Here is a 20,702-nt window from a genome sequence, read left to right as displayed (position 1 = left end):
TCCCATAAATATTCATTTATTCTATCCCACATTATATACAGAATGGTCCTAAAATAACAATATCAGACTACTACTACGAGCTAAACCAAATGTTTTGCATATGATCTCTCCTCTGTATTTATACTACCTGTGTCATCTGGACATACAGCCATTGCATATCATACTCTGCCCTTTAGCTCCCAAATTTTTAATTGTACAAGTCACTATGTTTGATGGTCACCACCAATCTTTATGGTGCTGTTTCTCTATTTCAGTTATTTTCTGATTCCTCAGGAAGAGCTTAGTGAGCAGTATTTTCCAAATTCTTGTTCGATGGATAAGTTTGTGCCCTTTATAATTGAAAGTTGATTTTGTTGAACATAAAAGCCTTTGCTTACATTTTCCCTTGAGTATCTTTAACAAGTTACTCCATTTTCTTCATGTATAAAGAATAATTGTGGAAAGTGTGATGATCATCTTTTTTTTTCTTACATGTCACTTGCTGTTCTTGCCTACCCAGAGGATTTTTCCTTTCTTTAAAGTAACTTGTTGTCACTTATGTCTTGGTGTTGGCAGTTTGGGATCAATAATCTTGGGTATAATAGTGCATTTAAAAAATATTGTTTCAAATCTTTTAAAAATTAACGTTTTCTGAAAATAGGGGTTTTTTTCTTCAGAGACTCCTATTATCTTTATATTGGACTTTCTGCCTCATCTTCAACATCTGTCACTTCCTACTCTTTTAAAGTGTTTTTTTTCCATTTTGTTTTGATTTTTACCTATTTCTTTTAAGGCATCATCTATCTGTATGTTTATTTGCTTGTGTTCCTTCTAGTTTAGCCTTAATTTCCGAAATTTTTTTCTAATCCTTTCCTGAGCTTATCTTTTTTTTTTTTCTTCTGAGTTTTTCCAATTCTAAATTTCCTTCGTATCCTACACTATTTTCTTAATAACTTCTAGCACATTTTGAAATAGACTGGTTTTGATCTGCTCTGGGGACCTTTCTGGTAGATTTTCATTATTTGTAAAGATGTTATTCTGCTCTTGACTCCTTTAAATCAATTTTGTAAGGGATTGATCTAAAAACTTTTATGTGGTTTCTTTTTTTTTTTGTGGTACGCGGGCCTCTCACTGTTGTGGCCTCTCCCGTTGCGGAGCACAGGCTCCGGATGCGCAGGCTCAGCGGCCATGGCTCACGGGCCCAGCCGCTCCGCGACATGTGGGATCTTCCCGGACCGGGGCACGAACCCATGTCCCCTGCATCGGCAGGCGGACTCTCAACCACTGTGTCACCAGGGAAGCCCTATGTGGTTTCTTTTTAAGTAAAAATAATTTTCTTTAACTTTGAGGAGGCATGGGTCATGGGACCTTCTCAACCTCAGCTGTTTTGTTGTTGGTGGTTTTTGTTTTTGTTTTCAGTGTTCAAAAACAAAAACAGTATTCTGCTGAGATTTCTTGGTCAACAATTCCTCCCTTCACTGTATTTAACCTTATCTTCCTTTGTGTCTATTGTCACTCTCCTGCTCAATTTTGGTTTTACAGCCAGCAGTTTCTCTTCTGTGGAGCCTTGACAAATATGGCAAATCATTTCAAAAGTTCATATGGACTACATTGCTTCATTCCTTCAGACATTACTGTAGGTCTCCTGCACTCACTCACCACTGGAATGCTCAAAGCGTCTCCCAGTTTCAAACGGCTGTTTGCAACTTGGCCTGCTATGTGTTTCAATAATCATTCTATTTAAGTTCTGTTCTCAGGTCCATTAGATGCCCTATTGCCATGCTCTACTTCTCCCAAATAGACGCCAGTACCACTTTGTGGTCTTGTGGCTTTTGGTAGCTTGTCTTCACCCACTTATATTTCAGGATTTAAGTATATGATGCCATCTAAATTTGTTGTAATGTTGTTCATTAGTATTTTGACTTTGCTATCCAGTTGCTGCTATGCGACGGTTCGGAGATTGACAAACTACAGCACTGCTACCATCTTCCCTTTCTTAATTTGTTCTATAACAGGAAACATTCACAGAAAGTTCAAATTTGCTTTTGTTCTTTGTATTTGATCTTTTCCAGATTTTTAAAAAAAATTTTTTCCCCTTTTAACATTTTTATGCTGTTTCTTACAATGTTACGTTTTTTGTTCCACTCTGACCTCCTCTACTAAGTCTCACTTAAAAATTAAAATGCTCTGGATCCCTTTCCTTTATCCTCTATATCAGACACTTTTACAATTCCTTTACTTCCTGTCAGATTGTCACTTACTTCACTTCCTTACTTCAGATCTTCACTTGCATAGCTGGTTTTCTTTCCAAGAATCTATTTCTTTGCAGAGTATGTACACATCACAGACCCTGCAGCTTTAGCATTTTACATTGCACCTAGGATACTAGTTTTAAATATACGTTAGGGAATTTTTAGCCCACACTTCAAAAAAGACATATAAGAGAAATAGGCTATTTTGAAGTTTAAGAATATTAATGATATAAGAAGTAGTGCCTTCCATATGATGCTGAAACCAATTTTCTTTTACTGCCAATCTGTAACGCAACCAAACTCTTCAGGGAAAACAGAGCACTGCCCCATTTATGCAAGATCTTTAACCCTTTCAACTACCCCTCCCATCTCAGCAACTGTATATCCAATTCAACCCTGAAAGACAGACAGGAAAGGCAGGTGAAAAAACTATAGCTCAAAGAAACACAGTAATTTCCTCTAGTACAAAATGACCACAGAATTGTGGTTTTCCATTTACCATCCTTGTACTTGACAACATTACAGAAATCTTTAGAGTAGATTTTTGTAAGTTCCAAGGGACTTGCTCAATTAACATTAAAACTTCAAAAACCTGTCAAAACCAAAATTATTTCTCTAGTTAGCTTCTTATGAAAATATAATAAGCTGAACAAAAACAGTTACATAGTTAATATACAAAATGTACTCTTTAAAAATAAATATCATAGATCTAAGAACAAGTCTTTCATACTGATAACTGCTTCATTCTCAAACAGGATATGAAATTGATAGAGATTCTCTTGCAGGCAATAGCCTCCCAGCTGCCCGTGTTTATTGGAATATTGCTCTCTGAACACGCATACAGTCAGAATTGTTAAATACATCCTCTTCTTCTGGAGTTAGTTGGATGTTATCTTTGACTGGAGACAGGGGATCTGGCTTCTTACAAGAAGGAAGCTTTTCAGAATCTCTGCAAAAGATAATATAATAAAATGAATTTATTGGGTGTTTTTAGGGTAGTGTTTATTCGAAAATAATCTACCTGGACAAAAGAGAGGTATGTAAAGAGGATAAAACCCTCTACTGTATAATTTGTCTCAATTTATTATATGACACATTCAGGTTCTCCTCTGAGTATGCCCAATAAAATTTAAGTTTTGCTTCTTAGTACCCATGACTGCTTTCTAAATCACCTTTCAAAGTAGGTGCCAAGCCACTACTAAATATAACTAGCTAAGGCAGAATGGTTCCAGTAAACAAACTTTAGTTCTTTTCTCTCTAGAACCCTTCTCAAGTCTGGCTGAGGACCAGCATGAGTGAAGCATAAACAAATGTTTAAGCCCTATCTTTTTACTCCTCCCAGTCTTCCAACTTTTGGAAGGAAGTTCTATGTCTATAAAAATTAATCCTATCATGAAGATAACAAAACTGATTCTATGTCCTGTCAACAAAATTCCAACAGGAGTAATTAAGTCTTATTTTTCTAAAAGGCATTTAAGAATACTGTTGCACCCTTAATTTCCCTTTAGTAGCAGTTCTCAAAGTATGATCCACAGATGCCTAAAAATTCCCAAGACACTTTCAGGGGGTTTGTAAGATCAAAACTATTTTCATAATAATATTTAGACTTTATCTGCCTTTCTTACCGTGCTGACATTTGTACGGATAATCCAAAAGCAGAACTGAGTAAAGCTTTGATCCCTGTTTGATCCCTGTTCAGGGAATTAGATCCCGCATGCATGCCGCAACTAAGAGTTCGTATGCTGCAACTAAGAAGCCCGCATGTTGCAACTAAGAAGCCTGCATGCTGCAACTAAAAAAGATGCCGTGTGCCACAACTAAGACCTGGCACAGCCAAAATAAATAAATAAATATTAAAAAAAAAAGTTTGAGAACTGCTGCTATATGGTTTAATCTAGACTTAACACAATGTAAAGTAAAAACATAATTGTCCAGCACTTATTACAAAGTGTTTCCACTCATACTATCTCATCTGATTGTGATAACATTTCTATTAGGTAAGGTTTAATCTTATCATTCCATGTAAGTCACCTCCCCGCTTCCCTCCCTCCCTTTCTCTTTGTGTTTATTCTTAGTACATTTGCATTAATAAGAACCAGAAAATAAAGTAATTATAAATCTATGCTACTTTGTGGCTAATTTTGTTGTCTAACAGATGCAATTTGGTTCAAAAAATGTAGATATATAGAGGGTCAATTCTCTTAAAACAGTGTTTGCTACATACATTAGAAATCTGGTTAATTCATCATATAAACTCATTGATTCTTCCCATTTTAGATGTGATAATTTAGGGAAACAAACTGCTTTAAATCCAGAAGTACCATAGAGCGTTACCTTCCCATGTCTACAACAACATTCAGAAGGAAAGAAAAATAAGACACTTAAGGCCTGGAAAAGTAATTTGCTTAACGACAGAGAGTCCCCAAAGCCAGATTGAGAACTGAGGTTTTTAGTTTGCCACGTTTTCACTAAAAGAAGGTACAGAAACTGAAGTTAAATATTCCTACAAAGAGTCAGTTAAAGGGACTAGAGGAAAATAATTTTCTTAGGGTAAGAGAAAAAGAAGTTGATTCATATGAAAATAGAAAGAGGAGACAGGGATTGAAATTACAGAAAAAAAATATTTATCATTTTAGAATAAGTTACAAGATAACTCACTTTTTAAATCCAAAATTTTTCCAGAGTTCATTGATTTTTATCTGCAATCCTGGCTTGTTCTCGGCATTATGATGATTTCTCTTATGGATGCTTGATGGCTTCTTGCTCAGCCCACTGACTCTGGCAGGTACTAAAGGTTTGATCTTGGTTGTAGAAAGACTGTCCACAGAACTAGATTTATACAGCCCAGGAACCTGAAGATTAAATGCCTGTTTTAATACTATTCTGTTAAAGCAACTACCTTTATTTAATTTCAAACTATTATTTATACACTGGAACAAAAAATAACCTAAAATCGATGTGCAGAAGTGTGCTTATAAACGTCTACAAAAATTATCATAATATTTTCACCAGGTAATACATGTACCTGGCACTAAATCAAGAGTATAAAAGAACAGACAGAAAAGTGAGTCTCCCTTACTCCCTCACTGCCTTTAGGCAGTCACTGCTACCAGTTTCCTGTACAACCACTGAATTCATTCACATACACACACACATACACCCGACACACAACTGGCAGCATACTACAAAATGTCATGTACTTTGTTTTTCTTGCCTAATATATCTTGATTTTACTTAACAATGTATCTTGGAGATTTTTCCATTTCACATGTAGAACTGAATTTTGTTTTGAATAGGTTGCCTGTTTTTTCCATTGTATAAATGTGCCATAATTTACTTAAACAGATCTCTACTGACATTTAAGTTGAATCCACTGATTTTTTTAATTGAGGTATAATTTACAACATTGTGTTAGTTTCAAGTGTATAGCAAAGTGACTCAGTAATATATACATATATATCATATATATATTATTTTTCAGATTCTTTTCCATTATAGGTTATTACAAGATACTGAGCATAGTTCCCTGTGCTATACAATAGGTCCTTGTTGTTTATTCATTTTATATATAGTAGTAGGTATGTTAATCCCCAATTCCTAGTTTATCTCCCCACCCCTGCCCCCGCTATCCCCTTTGGTAACCATAAGTTTGTTTTCTATGTCTGTGAGTCTATCTCTGATTTGTAAATAAGTTCATTTATATAATTTTTTTTTTAGATTCCACAAATAAGTGATATTATATGATATTTGTCTTTGTCTGACTTGATTTTTATGCTGTGTGAAATATGGAGCCATTAAAATTTTGTTGCTTTTTTTTTTGGATAGTAGGAGTGTAGTAATATAAAACAAGGCTTTAAAATTAATGAATCTAGTAGAGGGTGTATAAAGAATGGAAGGACTCACACATGAAAGATGAAATCTTGAATTAGGATGTTGGTGATGGGAAAAGGGAGAGCAAGAAATAAGACAAAGAAAGAAACAGGATTTAGATAGGTATAGTTATTTGGTTGTTTTTCTTTAACCCCTGAAAAAGAAGGATCCAACTGGAGGTTATAAGGAAAGAGGACAACCGTAAGATTTTGAAACTAAGTGACGTAGAACAAATATTATAATTTTATGTAACTGATAAAAATGCTCTGAGAAGTACTGGTTAGAGGTTAAAAAAATATGAGTTTGATTTTAGATACTGAATTTGGATATTAGGGAGCAAGAAGGAAGGTTCATCCAGGGAGTTGTCACCAAAACAGAAGTGACAGTTAAAACACTGACAATGAAAATCTGACAGAAAGAATAAAAATAATAAAAAGATGATGGTTTAATGTCCTTCTTTTGAGGACATTAAACCATCATCTTTAATATAACTCCTTTTGAGAAAGTACTTTCTAAATCTCTAATCCTATCATTGTGAATAATTTTGGTATCTTTCCAGACATTTTACTATGATTGTACAAACATACACACGTGTGTGTATTTTCCAGCATTTAAGCAAACAAAAACACCATGCTATTTATTGTGTTTAATATTGTTTAATAGCATGGTTTCCCTTTTCATTCAAAAATAATATGGACATCTTTCCAAGACAGTATCTGTTTGAAAAAGCCTTTCTCACTTAAAGATTTTTAAAAGAATCTTATATTTACATATTTTACATTCATATCCTTGTTATCTTTCAGTTTTATATTTATATAGTATGAGATGGGGACTTTCTTTCAAATAGATATGCCAGGCCATTTATTTAAAATTTTTGTAAAGGTTTTATGCTTTTAAAAATATGCGTAAGAAAATAATATGTTAACTATATGAATATAGTTTTCTTGTATAAATATAAGAAAAGTAATATAGGTTCACTATAGAAGAACATGAGAAAACAAAGAAAAAAAATTCACCTATATATCTACCAGCCAAGAGCTAAAACCAACAACGTATTTAATGTATTTCACTCTCTTATTTCTAGATATTTAGATTTTTTCCCCCAATTTTTCATTATTGCAACCAATGCAAGAATAAGTGCTGTTGTATTTAAACTCTCATTATCTCCTTAGGCTCAAGTTTTAGAATGCACTTACTGGGTTAAATTATTTCAACTCTTTCAAATTGCTTTCCAGAAATGGCACAACAATTCTTACTCTCCTAAACATGTGATTATTCATCTCACTATACTCTTATAAAATGAGTAAATTAAAAACTTTTTTGGAAAAATGAGAGGTAAGAAATTATATTTTATTACTTTGATTTGCATTGATTACTAATAAGGTTGAATGTGCTTTTTATATGTTAATCAGCCATTTGTGCTTTTTCTTTTGTGATTTCTGTTCATGTCCCTTGCCCATTTTTAAGTCAGGAATTAGTATTTTGATATTTACAGGCAAGAACACTTAATATATAAAATAGGCTTTAACTTACAAGCTTTCACTATGCAGTCACACATATATTTACAGAGTTTGATAAAAAAAAAAAAGCTTGGCTCATCAGGTACCCAATTTCTAGAATGCCTTTTTGCAATATACATCAAAGCTTTAAACCATGTATGCCTTTGGACCAGTAATATCACTCCATAGAATTCACCCCTACGAAAAAATCAAAAATGTGTACAGTACTCAAATATTTACCAACAAAATCTTCGTTGTAGTACTCTTTGCTACAGCAAAAATTTTTAGGGTAAAGGACAAACATAAGAAGATTAGCTAAACCCATACAATGGCATATTTTATTCATTATAAGTAATGTTATGTAAGTACATAGAAAAAGTTCTTTATACTGTAAGAGAAAAATAGCAGGTTTCACAATTTAAACACCTACAAATCATGCACAAATATGGTTCTAGATGGTTTGAAGGTAGACATTTTGTGTAAATAAGAATATAGGCATTTTGATTTTTAATTTTGCTTATATTTCTTATTGCCTGGTAATAAGCATGAGCTGCTTCTGAAATTTAAAAATAATTTAAGTAAGTGTTTTACCTTGTTCCTTAGAAGCGTGCCTTTTTTCGAAAAATGAAATAAGTATAGCTTGGATTTCTGAATACCTTGATTATCAAGTGACTTAAAATTGCAATCAGATTCCTAGATCCCCGAGATGAAAAAATAAAGCAAACTTAGATTTTTACTATCAAATTTTTATGACAACTGACCAATATTCAACAAAACATAAAACAAGTAAATTGAGAAAATCAGTGTAAATAAAATGTAATTTATCAGAAGAATAAAAGTATAAAAAGCATGAAATAGAATAAAAGAAAATTAATCTAATGTGGAAAGAATGGTGTTTGCTAGTTTCACTAAAGAAAACCAGCTGAAGAAGTAAACTATGTAAAATATAAATTAAAAAGCTATAAGCAAAAAAAAAAAAAACTATAAGCATGGGGGATGGTGGTGGGATGAATTGGGAGACTGGGATTGACATATATACACTAATACGTATAAAATAGATAACTAATAAGAACCTGCTGTATAGCACAGGGAACTCCACTTCGCTGTACAGTAGAAACTAATACAACATTGTAAAACCTCAACAAAACAAAAAAAATGCCACAACATGGAGATCACTGTCCTGGGAGAAAGAAAAAAAAAAAGACATGCCAAGCATTTGCTGCCCTCCTTTTTAATGGACAGATGGCTGCAGTGATTCATTTCTTAATCACTTCAGGTCCAAACATATAAGAGTAATTTTCACTGAGTCTTTCCTGCCATGATTAAACCATACTGACATGATAGATCTCAATTCCTCCTGCCAAGTTTGCAATGTTGGGGACCTGGATCCTATAACAAAATCCATGTTCAAGGTCATCTTTGTACTGGATGTTCTGTGTATCCCCTTCCAAACTGTGAGCAAGGCACAAGCTGTGTCACATAATGTTAAAGCCAACCCAGTGTCTGGTATATTGTGATATTATCCAGAATCTACAACTGCTTCAGGCAATGGAAGACTATACTTGAAATTTTCATGCATCCCACATTGCCCCAAAGTAAAAAGGAAAGAAAGAAAAAAAAACCTATAAGCAGAGTCTCCAGAACCAGAGGAAGCACACAGGTCTTCTTAAAATTGAAGGTGTTTATGCTTGAGATGAAACTGACTTCTATCTATGCAAGAGGTATGCTTATGTGTACAAAGCAAAGAACAACACTGTAACTCATGGTGGCAAACTCAACAAAACCAGAGTAATCTAGGGAAAAATAACTCATGCTCATGGAAACAATGGCATGGGGTTCATGCCAAATTCTGAAGCAATCTTCCTGCTAAAGCCATTGGACACAGAATCCACGTGATGCTGTACCCCTTCAAGGATTTAAACTTTTTGGAAAGTAAATAAATAAAAGTGTTCTCTTGTTAAAAAAAAAAGTCTCCTGCTGTAACATCATTTGTAAACTTGGCTAATAGTTTTCATAAATTACTAGCTACAAAAGGTTGAACCAGTATAGTTCTACATCTCTTTTTCATTGTGTAACATGTTCAACATTAAAGAGAAAAAAGGCATATACTTTCAAGAAGTAGAGTAGCACTGTATCAAATGCACAGTTACCTTCAGCAAAGACTTTTAAGACCTACTCTCTACACCCCAATCCCATCATGTAAGACTTTTCTATAGACAGAATTATCTGGATTCCCACAAAAGTCAAATAAAAAAGGACAATGAATGCAAATTCAGAAGGCTTTACATTTCTGCATTTTTCAAGAGGTTTTTTTTTTTTAATATTTATCTTAGGATTCTACATAGTATTATATATTTAAAACAATCCAAAAGTGAAAAATACTCCATTAATTTGGATTGTAACTTACAGAAACTCTAACATTTCTTGCTTATAGTAGTGATGACTCTGGGCTATATCATTTCTTAAAATAAAGATCAAGAGTAAGATCCTAAGATTAATTAATCTCCAATACTGTTAATGAACTCAGTATACATAGAATACATGGTTGTTGCTTTTCACAGTGAACCACCAGTGGAAGAGTCTCCAATGCATTTTCTTCAGAACCATACAGTAAAACCTGATATTCAAAATGAAGCCCCAGTCGCACTGTGGCTCTCTAAAACATTTTCTGAATAAAGAAAGATTACACAGTTTTTATGTTACCTGCTATTGTCCCAATTGTTTGACAATTAATTCATTTATCCAAAGAGGAATTTACCACATCTGGTGGCAAGAGATGACTTAATGAATGATTCTTAGTCTGTTTGTTTTTGAGGGGAGAGAATTTATGTTTCTATAATTGATAATCACAAAAATGGCTAGCCCCGAAGACAGAAGTGTGGAGAGTTCTGTCAGCATCATGAGCCCATAGGCTGTGAGCTGGTAAGGTTTCTCAGTAAAACATGCTAAAAGCTTTACAAAGTTAGTAAAGCAGGAAGATGTCTGCTGGAAAAGGAACAAGAACACCCGAAAGGAGCTCAGCAGACCTGAAAGTATCCTCACAAATAGACAGTGATTTTTAAAGAAAGATGTTCAAGAAATAGCAACTGTGATGGTACCCAAATGGTACCATGAGAAAAATGCAGTAAGATGTGGAAAATGAAAAAGATGACATTAAACTGGAGGCTCAGGGCTTCCCTGGTGGCGCAGTGGTTGAGAGTCCGCCTGCCAATGCAGGGGACACGGGTTCGTGCCCCGGTGCGGGAAGATCCCACATGCCGCGGAGCGGCTGGGCCCGTGAGCCATGGCCGCTGAGCCTGCGCGTCCGGAGCCTGTGCTCTGCAACGGGAGAGGCCACAACAGTGAGAGGCCCGCATACCGCAAAAAACAAACAAACAAACAAACAAAAATGGAGGCTCATGTTAAAAGAAACAGTCTTCTAGAACAGTATGGATAAACTGAAGGCAAAGTGAGTGAATGGGAAAAGAAAAGCAAAAGCCTCAAGGGCTTGGTTTGGCATACTCTTACCATATTGTAACTAGGCTTTTGTCTTTGAGTCCAATACAACTCAAGTTTCCTTTAGGAACTTGAATAAAATACTTTCCTTTTTATAAACACAAGATATACTGATTTATTAGATGTTTAATATTCAGGATTATCAGACCTCAAAGTTCTGTCAAATATTACCAAGGCTGTAATTGTTCTTACAACTTGGTAACTGTAGTTGTGAACATAAAATGAAGTATGTTAAATTGATAAATTTAAGATAACTCAGATTAAAGAATGTTATTATGACATCATGTCATTTTAAAATATGATGTCACTGGGTCTTATGAGCAGTACTTATCTGGAGCTTTGATTTTACTTAAGTAAGGATAAAGATATTTTACAAATTAAAAAAATGGCTAGGATGCTTTTATTAATTTACACAGAATAACATAAAATCACTTGTATTACTATTTTGTTTTGTCATAAATGGGAACTGCAAAAAGAATAGTAAGAGTAAATAAAAAATGTATTTCTGAAGTACTAAAACTTACGATGAACACCATCCCATTAACAGGGCCATTTCATTATAAGGTTTCAAATGTTGTCTGAATTCAAGAGTATATTAAGGATTTAAATATTAAATTTATAATAACTTTTCATGAAGCTTATCATTCTGCTTAGGTCTTAAGTGTTCCACAACTTGAGACACCTATCAATGGAACACAGTGATTCAAGAAATATAGTTAGATTAAATGTATAAGAGTCTAAAATACAGAGAAGCCCTTCAGATGAATAAAACATGAACTTTCTACACAGTAAGATCTAGAATGAAAAATTAAAACAATCAATTATTTCCATAATTAGGCAAAATTTCCTCAATTGTCTGATAAACACCCTATTTTCTCTTACATATGAATTTGAAAACAAACGCTTCATAATGTGACTTACCTCTGAATCTAAATCCTTACTAGAAGGCTGAGAAAGTTTTGATGCATTTAAATTGTGTGGTGATAAGTCCATGCTTTCCTGAGACTGTGAAGACCAATCCACTTCATGTAAGGGATGAAATTCATCACTTGACTCATCACTCTTTAACTGAGATACATCAGACGGCTCATTATTCTCAGGCAGAGAGATGGGAGAATCACTCTTTCTAAGGAACTGTTGCAATGCTGTGCTTGGAGAGGGGCTTGGTGTTCTTGAAAACTCTCCAAGACTTCCAGACCAACTGAAACAACTTCTTAGTGTACCCGAGGTAGGTGGTGAGATGGTCCTTGTGAATCTGCTGGTCTTAAAAGACTGAGACTCTTCAGCAATCACAGTCACATCATCTGGAATATGCTCACTTGAATTATGTGCTACACTGATATCTAACAACTTCTTGCCATCTAGACAATCTGACTCATTTACACTGGCTTCTTTATCTGTGACAGCAGTTTCATCTAGAGACTGGCTGCTTGCTTTCTTTGATATACAGTCAGCAGAACCCAGAGAATTGGAAAAAAACCTAACAGAAAAAACAACAGAAAGAATGCAGAAGTATTTTAGAGTTTTCTCACAAAGGTGACAAGATTCATAATGGAAAAATGGTTCTTTTAAAAAAATCTCATAAATATATTAACTTCATAAAGGCAAAATAGATTTTACACATGGCTGATACTCAAATATTTGAACAGATATAGAAATATGCAACAGAAAGGACACTTTATAACTATGGCCTCTTATTTTGTAAAAGCAAAATAAATTAGCCATTTTCCCCTCAACTTAGCTTACCTCCTAGTAGTAGCAAGCCATCTGGGAACTTGTAGTAGTATACTAATCTACCAAGCTTTTTATATACCCTGTAAACTTCTACACTAATTTAAATATTGAGGTTAAGACTTTCAAATCAATTATTCAATTCTGTATTACTAAAGAGGTATTACTTATTCAGGGTAGCAGCTTTAAAAAAAATCACTTTTAAAAACTCCAATATAGGGCTTCCCTGGTAGCGCAGTGGTTGAGAGTCCGCCTGCCAATGCAGGGGAGACGGGTTCATGCCCTGGTCCGGGAAGATCCCACATGCCGCGGAGCGGCTAGGCCCGTGAGCCATGGCCACTGAGCCTGTGCGTCCGGAGCCTGTGCTCCACAACGGGAGAGGCCACAGCAGTGAGAGGCCTGCGTACCGCAAAAAAACCCCAATATAAATGAAACAAAGATCAGTATCATTACTGGGAAGGATGTATTCAAGGAGTGTTTTTAGGTTTAAAAATAAACTCCTAGAGTGTATGATCAGCTAAATATGAAACTTAAAGAGAATTTACCTCATTAATAAGCATTAGTTCAAATCCAAGATGATTAAATAGAATATTTACTAAATGCTGGAGAGTAAATATCCTCTCTTATCTTTACCTCAAACCCTTAGCTGATGTGTGTGGGTACAGGGCAGGAAGGAAGCAGCATGTAAAAGGAAAAGTCTTACTTGGTTTTTCACTGAGTAAGAAACATCAGCTCCCTTTTAAGCAAACAATAACCCCTATGATATCCAAACATTTTTCTATGTATTATTTCGTAGGTAAGAGAAGTTTGAGTAACAGAGCCCAAGGTTATAAAATTAATCAACTAAAGAACAGAATTAAAACCTAGAACCCCTCCTAGTTCACAGCTGTTTCTTTCCAAACAGCCTATGGTGTGACTTAACTGATAATTATATTTCTAGATCTGAGAAAATAAATAGGCATTATTCTAGGATAAGTATCTATATAATAAAGATAAGACTTAAAACAGACTTCCAAAAAGCAAACAGATTGGAGACAATCTTTTGCATATTTAATACCTCCTGTTATGTTATATTAAAAAGAATGGGGTGGGAATGACCACTGGCATATATATTAGTGACTGGGCACTGTGCCAGGTGTCTGATATATATAACTTCTGCTAGTCTTAAAACAGTCTTATGCATATGATCATCCATATTTTATAGTTAAAAAAAGAGGCTCAGGGAAGTTAAATGGCATATGAAAGATCACTCAACTAATTAAATGATAGAGTGAGAATTCAAGTCCAGGCCTATAAGATCGTGTGCTCCTTTCAAGGTACCATGCCAACTATGACTAGGAATCTTTCCTATCACTAATACTAACTATACAACCCTGGGAAAGTTTCTTAACCTCTAAGAGCCTCAATTTCTTAGCCCAAAATAGAGAAAATAACGCCAACCTGAATATCTCATAATATTGTTGTGAGGAATAACACATAAAAGAACTTTGAAAATCAGCTAAGAAAACTAATTTAACAATATCTAATTATTATTAGATATTGCTCTATAATCTAGATCAGAAAATTATACATCAAAGATTTACTCCCAATTATTATTTCACAGGAAGTTGATGCAGAAAAAAATATTTCTCCAAGCATTTCTTAATGCGTCCTCTGAACAATTTCTTAGCGAAACAACTAAGCTATATAAAGCAGCTATTTACAGCTTCAAACAGAGATTTCATTAAGCTTCCACAATGACTTAATAGCCAAGACCTGTAGAGACACACAAACATTATTCTCATTAGCTGTCTCCAAAGAGGCAGAAAAAGGAAATTCTAGTCTCACCTAAATGGAAAGAAAAAGAAGCACTAAGAGGCAGAGAAATGAAATCCTATTTTCACCCAAATGGAAAAATAAAACACGAGTTCCAAAAATTTCTCTGAATGACAGAAGTCAACTTTCTAAAATGTATAAATCAGCATAAATCATCTAGAACCCTATTTTCCATCTTTTGAGGCCTACTTCTTCATTATTCCACTGTTAACAAGCACTTTTAATGAGGGTGACTAACAAAGGAAGAATCAAAATGATCATTTCATTGTACTGTGAATGTTTCCTTGGAAAGACTTGATGGGAGAAGGGTTTGAAACATCCCCTAAAGGAGGCTTAGGGATTATCAGTGGTTCATTCCTTCATGTCCTTCTCCTATCATCATGGTTAGACAAATCTGGCTGCAACCCAGTTTATTAAACTTGAAAAATAAAAAATATTCATTCTAAGTCTTCTAGAGAAATACAGGGGCTGATAAAGTTTCTCTTTCTTAAAGTTACTAAATCATGCCTAAATAACTTCTAACACTTAAATTTCCTGTTTCTAGTTGTGGTACCACTATCCGAAGTCAATAAAATAAGAACTATTTATTGTATGTTTATCATCTGTTGGGCAATATTTTACGCACTTTACTTATGGTAATAATTTAATTCTATCAACGATCCTAAGATTGTTATACTTGTTAGCCTTGAAGAAACAGAAGCACCCAGAAATTAACTTGCTCAAGTCAAACATCTCATGAGTAAACAGGACAGGATTCAAATCCAGGTGGTCTAACCCCAGAGTCCAAATTCCTAACCCCTAAGTTATACTGACTCTTCAAATTCTCATCTTCACTAGCAGGGACTATGGCAACAGCCTAACTAATCTTTCTGCTCAGCTTTGGACCTCTAGAATCCATTCTTCACAGTGTGTTCAGAGTGGTCTATCTAAACCAGGAATCAAATCGTACTCCTCCCCTGATTAAAACCTTCTAAATGTTTCCCATCACCCCTAAAGACTCAAGTTCCTTAGATTGGCTTACAAGCCTTTCATGAACTGGCTTGCTTATTTCTGCTCCCTCATCATCTACATTTCTGCTCCCTTTTCATCCTTTTCCCAACTTACATTGTGGCAGAAGTAATAATAGCAGTGATCAACAGCAAATAGTTAACCCCATGCTCCGTGCTGTTGCTCACCTCCATGTCTCTGTCCAAGCTGCATGAGTCTGCTGGGAAAGTATTTGGCTCCCTTCTTTGCTTCACCCACTCATCATTTAAACCTAGGTAACAGCACCTAACACTCATCCCTTCCCTCCCACCATTTCCAACCATTGCCTCAGCATTAGATGCCCTCAAAACACCTCATGCATGATTTTGTCATTGTACTTACCACACTGTATGGAAAGATTTTGTTACTGACCTACTTCTCCAACTACGAAAAACTGCATGTTTCTCAAGAGCAAAAACTATGTCTCTCATTTTTGTAACCCAGCATCTAGTATGGTATCAGATTATCAATTAATATGAGAAATCCATAGTCATCTGCATTTAAATAGATTTCTAAAAATACTTCGCAAAATTATATTTAGCTCTTAAAGAAACTAAAAAAATAGAAACAAAGTGGGGGGAGGAGGAACCCCCAAAGTAACAGAGTTTTTCTAATGCAAAATGTAGTAAGGTCTACAATTCTTATTTTGGTTCTCCATGGAGAGATTACAAAAGTAACAGAAGTTCAAGGGACAGTGGAACTAAAGCAATACATGATAAAAAACTGTAATTGGATTAAGCCAGGTCTTACACCTATCCCATTAGATTCAATGTTATTCAAGACAATTAAAATAAATACCAACAGAGTATATAATACAACAGACACACAACATTCTTTAGATATAACTATACCTGCTTCTGGTTCCTGGAACCACAACTGCACCACTTTCTTCATTTTTTCTCTGTAAAAATGTTGCAAATTTGTTTCTTGTCCTAGGTGGTATGCTTAAGCTTTTTTTAATAGTATTTCCATCTACCAGGTCAGGCATAAACCGTTCAGAAGAGTTCAATAATTTATCACCTTCACAACTATTTTTCTTGATCTTCTTTGTAAAGGAAGTAGAATACTGACCAAATAGATCATCTTCTGATGGCTCTTCTAAGTAAAAAGAAAATTATCTGTAAATCTTTATTTCATGCATAGTTAGACATTTGGTCTTAGTTTCACAGTCCATGTCCTATTGTCCTAAAGATGAAGTCTTATTTTTTTTTAAACTATGCATCAGAAAAGGAAATAAAAGAATGACTTAAAAAAATTCCCTTGGCTGTGTTTTACGATTTCAAAAATTGGCTATGATTTAATGTCAATTATTTGTACTATTTTATGTGAAATTACCTAAACCAAAATTTCAGGGTACAATCAATTCTGTAAGGCTCTACATTCATTATACAATAAGGGTCTAATTCTGAATGTAAAAAAAAAAATGAATTAAATGTATGATTAAACTAATGTTTGGTTAAAAATATTGTTTCAACATTAAAAAAAAATGTTTCAAGGAGCTATATATACACACCATCACTGAGTTACGGTTTTTGAGGTGTATTTGATTGTCCTGTAATTTGTGCTCTAGCTATTATCTTCATTACATAGCTATGGGGCTCTAGAAGACTGCTGTGTAATGAACGCATTTTATTGGTATAAGAATAAATCATAAGACTAAATAATGTAAGATGTTACAGCTGAAATGGGCAAGGACATAGAGATAGCATTAAGGTACTTTAAATTAGTCCAACTAATTCTCAGTCTGAATAGCTTCCACTCACATGGGAGTAAATGCTCATGACTCTAAGAAGTTGGTAAAACAGTTGAGGGTGCCAAAATACTACAGACCAGGTGATACCTCAAATTCAAAAATGTATAGAGTAAAAAAAACCTATAGGTCAGTAAACTTGTAAAAATCTGTTTATTATGCAGGGAATTGGGAGCTCTTACAGAAGAGGAAAAAAATAAACATCGTAAGATCCCCAGCAAGGCTTCACCAAGAAGCCACACCACACTAATCTCATTTTCTTTTTATAAGGTTGTTAGACTAGCTATGTGGAGAAATTCATAGACTTAGTATACATATTTTAAGCGAAACTTTAAGACATACTTGAACCATACTTCTCAAATTTCCAGGTGACATAATACCCATGTTAGAAGACAATATAAAGGTTCAAAAAAGAAAAAAAAATAATAGGCAGAACAGTGGATTATAATGAATTAAGATTACCTCAGTAAGGATAATGTAACCCATATTTAAGTTTAAAAATATAACTACCTGGCTTAACAGCAACTGGTGGATTATAAACTCAGTAAATGCCTGCAAAATGACAAGAATACTACTAAAAGCTCATGTTATCTTAGTTTGCAGTAGTAAAAGCAGCTTCTGGATGAAGGACTGAAATAGTGCCACAATTCTAAATATGATCTATGGTAAGCAGACCACATCTCAACAACCACTCACTGTAGTAGTTACAAATTAAAAAATTTGTATTGTATCCAAAGCATAACCTGGATAAGGAACTTTTAGCTTGCAAAAGAAATTTAGGAGGGTCACAATAGCTGTCTCTAAATATATGAAGGGCTGTCACATTAAAGAGGGAAAACATTTACTGTTTTTTGTTTTGTTTTTGTGTTTGTGTGTGTGCCTGTGGACAAAATCCATTGATAAATGGTAGTTATAACGAAGCAGACTTAGTCTGACATAGGTAATTTACTGATGAGCTCTCTACATAAAATGAATAAGCCTACCTTGATGGTAGAAGAAGGGAAGGAACTAATATGTACAGTGTACCTGCTATGTACCAGGGCTTTTTCATATGTTATATCACATATACAAAAATTTGTGAGATAGGCAATATTGTTCCCATTTCAGAAGAGGAAACAAAGTTTCAGAGATATTATCATGAAAAAGATTTAGGTTCATAAGGAATCAGGACATTTTGGCCAAACATGAATAATCTATACCTAAATTTAAAAGATAAGGGCATGAACTAAAAGTTTGCAAGGGCTTTGTTTTGGTTTTGTTGTCAGATATTCATTCATGTAATGTCTGAGGGAAAGAAGGAAGAGAGAAGAAATGGATTCTTTCCATTTCTAAGCATATTCTATGGTGGAAAGAAAAAACCTTTTCCCAATACCTAGTATTCCATTCTCAGCACTTTTGTTCAACACTGTAATGGAGGTTCCAGTAGGCAAGAAAAAGAAATAAAAGGTATCCAGACTGGAAAAGGAGAAGCAAGACTATCTTTATTTGCAGGTGATAGGATTGCCTACATAGAGAATCCTAGAGAGTCTAAAAAGGGATACTAGAACTAATAAGTGATTTTAGTAAGGTTGCAAAACACAAGATTAATATACAAAAATCAAGTGTATTTCTATATACTAGCAATGAACCAGAAATTGAAATTAAAAATACCATTTACAACAGCATCAAAAATCTGAAATATACAGATAAATTTGACAACATATGTGCAAGACCTGTACACTGAAAACTACAAAGCATCGCTGAAGACTTAAACTAAAGAAGACTTAAACAAATGGATCAGAAAACTGGATATTGTTAAGATGTCAGTTCTACCCAAACTTATCTATGGATTCAACTAAATCCCAATCAAAATCTCAGCAGGCTTTTTTTTTTTTTTTTTTTTTAAGAAATTGACAAGTTGATTCTAAAATTTGTATGGAAATGTGAAGAACACAGAATAGCCAAAACAACTTTTCAAAAGAAGAACAAACTTAGGGACTTACACTACTGGATTTACACTACCAGATTTCAAGATTGACTATAAAAGCTACAGAAATCAAGACAGTGTGTCTGGCATAAAGACAGGAAAAGAGACCAATGGTACAGACCTGCACATATGTGGTCAACTGATTGTCAACAAATGTGCCAAGGCAATTGAATGGAAAAAGGATAATCTTTTTAACAAATGGTGTTGGAACAATTGGATTGCCATATACAAAAAAAAGTGAACCTTGATCCTTACCTCACACCATATAAAAAATTAATTCAAAATGGATCAAAGGCCTAAATGTAAGAACTAAAACTATAAAGCTTCTAAACTGTGACCAATTCTCACTAGTGTTTCACAAAAACAAAATACATACCACTTCTTGGTCTTTTTGCAATGGATGACTTCCTTGGAAGATTTAATCCTTTAGTACTAATCACTAGTTCAATGCCCACAGTACTTGGATTTTCCTTCACCTTTGTAGCAACTGAAACAATGTCCAGCTCAAGTCTAGGGCAATAGTTCCTATTCCAAATACTATTAATATTAGATGACTTTTGACATGTTTTGTCAGTCCAACTATGACTTCTTGATTGGGCAGGCTAAAATAGTAAAAGGAAAAAGGTTACTTTAAGAAGAAAAACAGTTAAATCATTTCCCTCTGTATCAACATAAATTATAAGTAAATAATTAAATTACCCCTTTGAACAGCTTTTGATGAAATATCTGTCCTCTAATAATAACATTTTCTACTTTGCTGGTCCTATACTTTTCCATTAAATGTGTCTTGTATTCCTAGGTCTGTTTCTCTCCCAATGAGGGTCAAGCAAACTCATTAGCTCATTTCTAAGAAATAAAAAAATGAATCTTCCTAAGATGAACAGTGCAAGAAATAAAACTACACTTGAAGAAACGTTACCAGGAAAAACGTACTTTTAAAATTTGAGTATTAGTTCAATATACAATACTAATTAGTTTAATAATCATCTAGCAATAAGCCTCTAAATAATCACTGACATACCCTTTACAAAGGACCTGAAAATTAAACCATAAAATTATGTATTTAATCAACTATCCCATCTCTAGAACTTGGATGAGTTCAAACCAAAACAATCTAATTTACAAAACAATAGCTTCTTTAGTGGACAATACCTATGTATTAAATAGGTATGTATTAGTAGACAATACCTATGTATTAAACAGAAAGCTACTTTGGTCTACATTGAGTCATGCACAAAACTTTCTCCAAGAAAGAACTTATTGACAGTAAGGATTGGTAAATAATCATTTTTAATGCTAAAACAAGTTATTCACAATTA

The 20,702-nt window shown here is 34.2% G+C and overlaps 1 protein-coding gene across 4 annotated transcripts in view; it reads right to left on the bottom strand.

Annotated features, from left to right (window-relative positions):
- Window positions 1–20,702, bottom strand: part of EXO1 (exonuclease 1) — a 42,037-nt gene continuing 21,335 nt past the window's right edge. For 2 of the 4 annotated variants that reach the window (XM_033412384.2, XM_033412386.2), the window contains 5 exons: window positions 19,760–19,985; window positions 16,519–16,765; window positions 12,017–12,575; window positions 4,890–5,083; window positions 1–3,180 (listed from right to left, as the gene is read on the bottom strand). In XM_033412384.2, coding sequence (XP_033268275.2) covers window positions 3,042–3,180; window positions 4,890–5,083; window positions 12,017–12,575; window positions 16,519–16,765; window positions 19,760–19,985 — 1,365 coding nt within the window. In that variant the 3' untranslated portion in view covers window positions 1–3,041. Of the gene's footprint in view, window positions 3,181–4,889; window positions 5,084–8,191; window positions 8,294–12,016; window positions 12,576–16,518; window positions 16,766–19,759; window positions 19,986–20,702 lie in introns of all 4 variants that reach the window. The other 2 variants (XM_004283490.3, XM_033412385.2) reach the window with 2 other exon arrangements.

This window comes from Orcinus orca, chromosome 1 (genome assembly GCF_937001465.1).
Source record: "Orcinus orca chromosome 1, mOrcOrc1.1, whole genome shotgun sequence".
Taxonomy (NCBI): Eukaryota; Metazoa; Chordata; class Mammalia; order Artiodactyla; family Delphinidae; genus Orcinus; species Orcinus orca.
The sequence above is the reverse complement of the archived record's forward strand: the minus strand, read 5'-3'. Positions and strand labels throughout refer to the sequence as shown.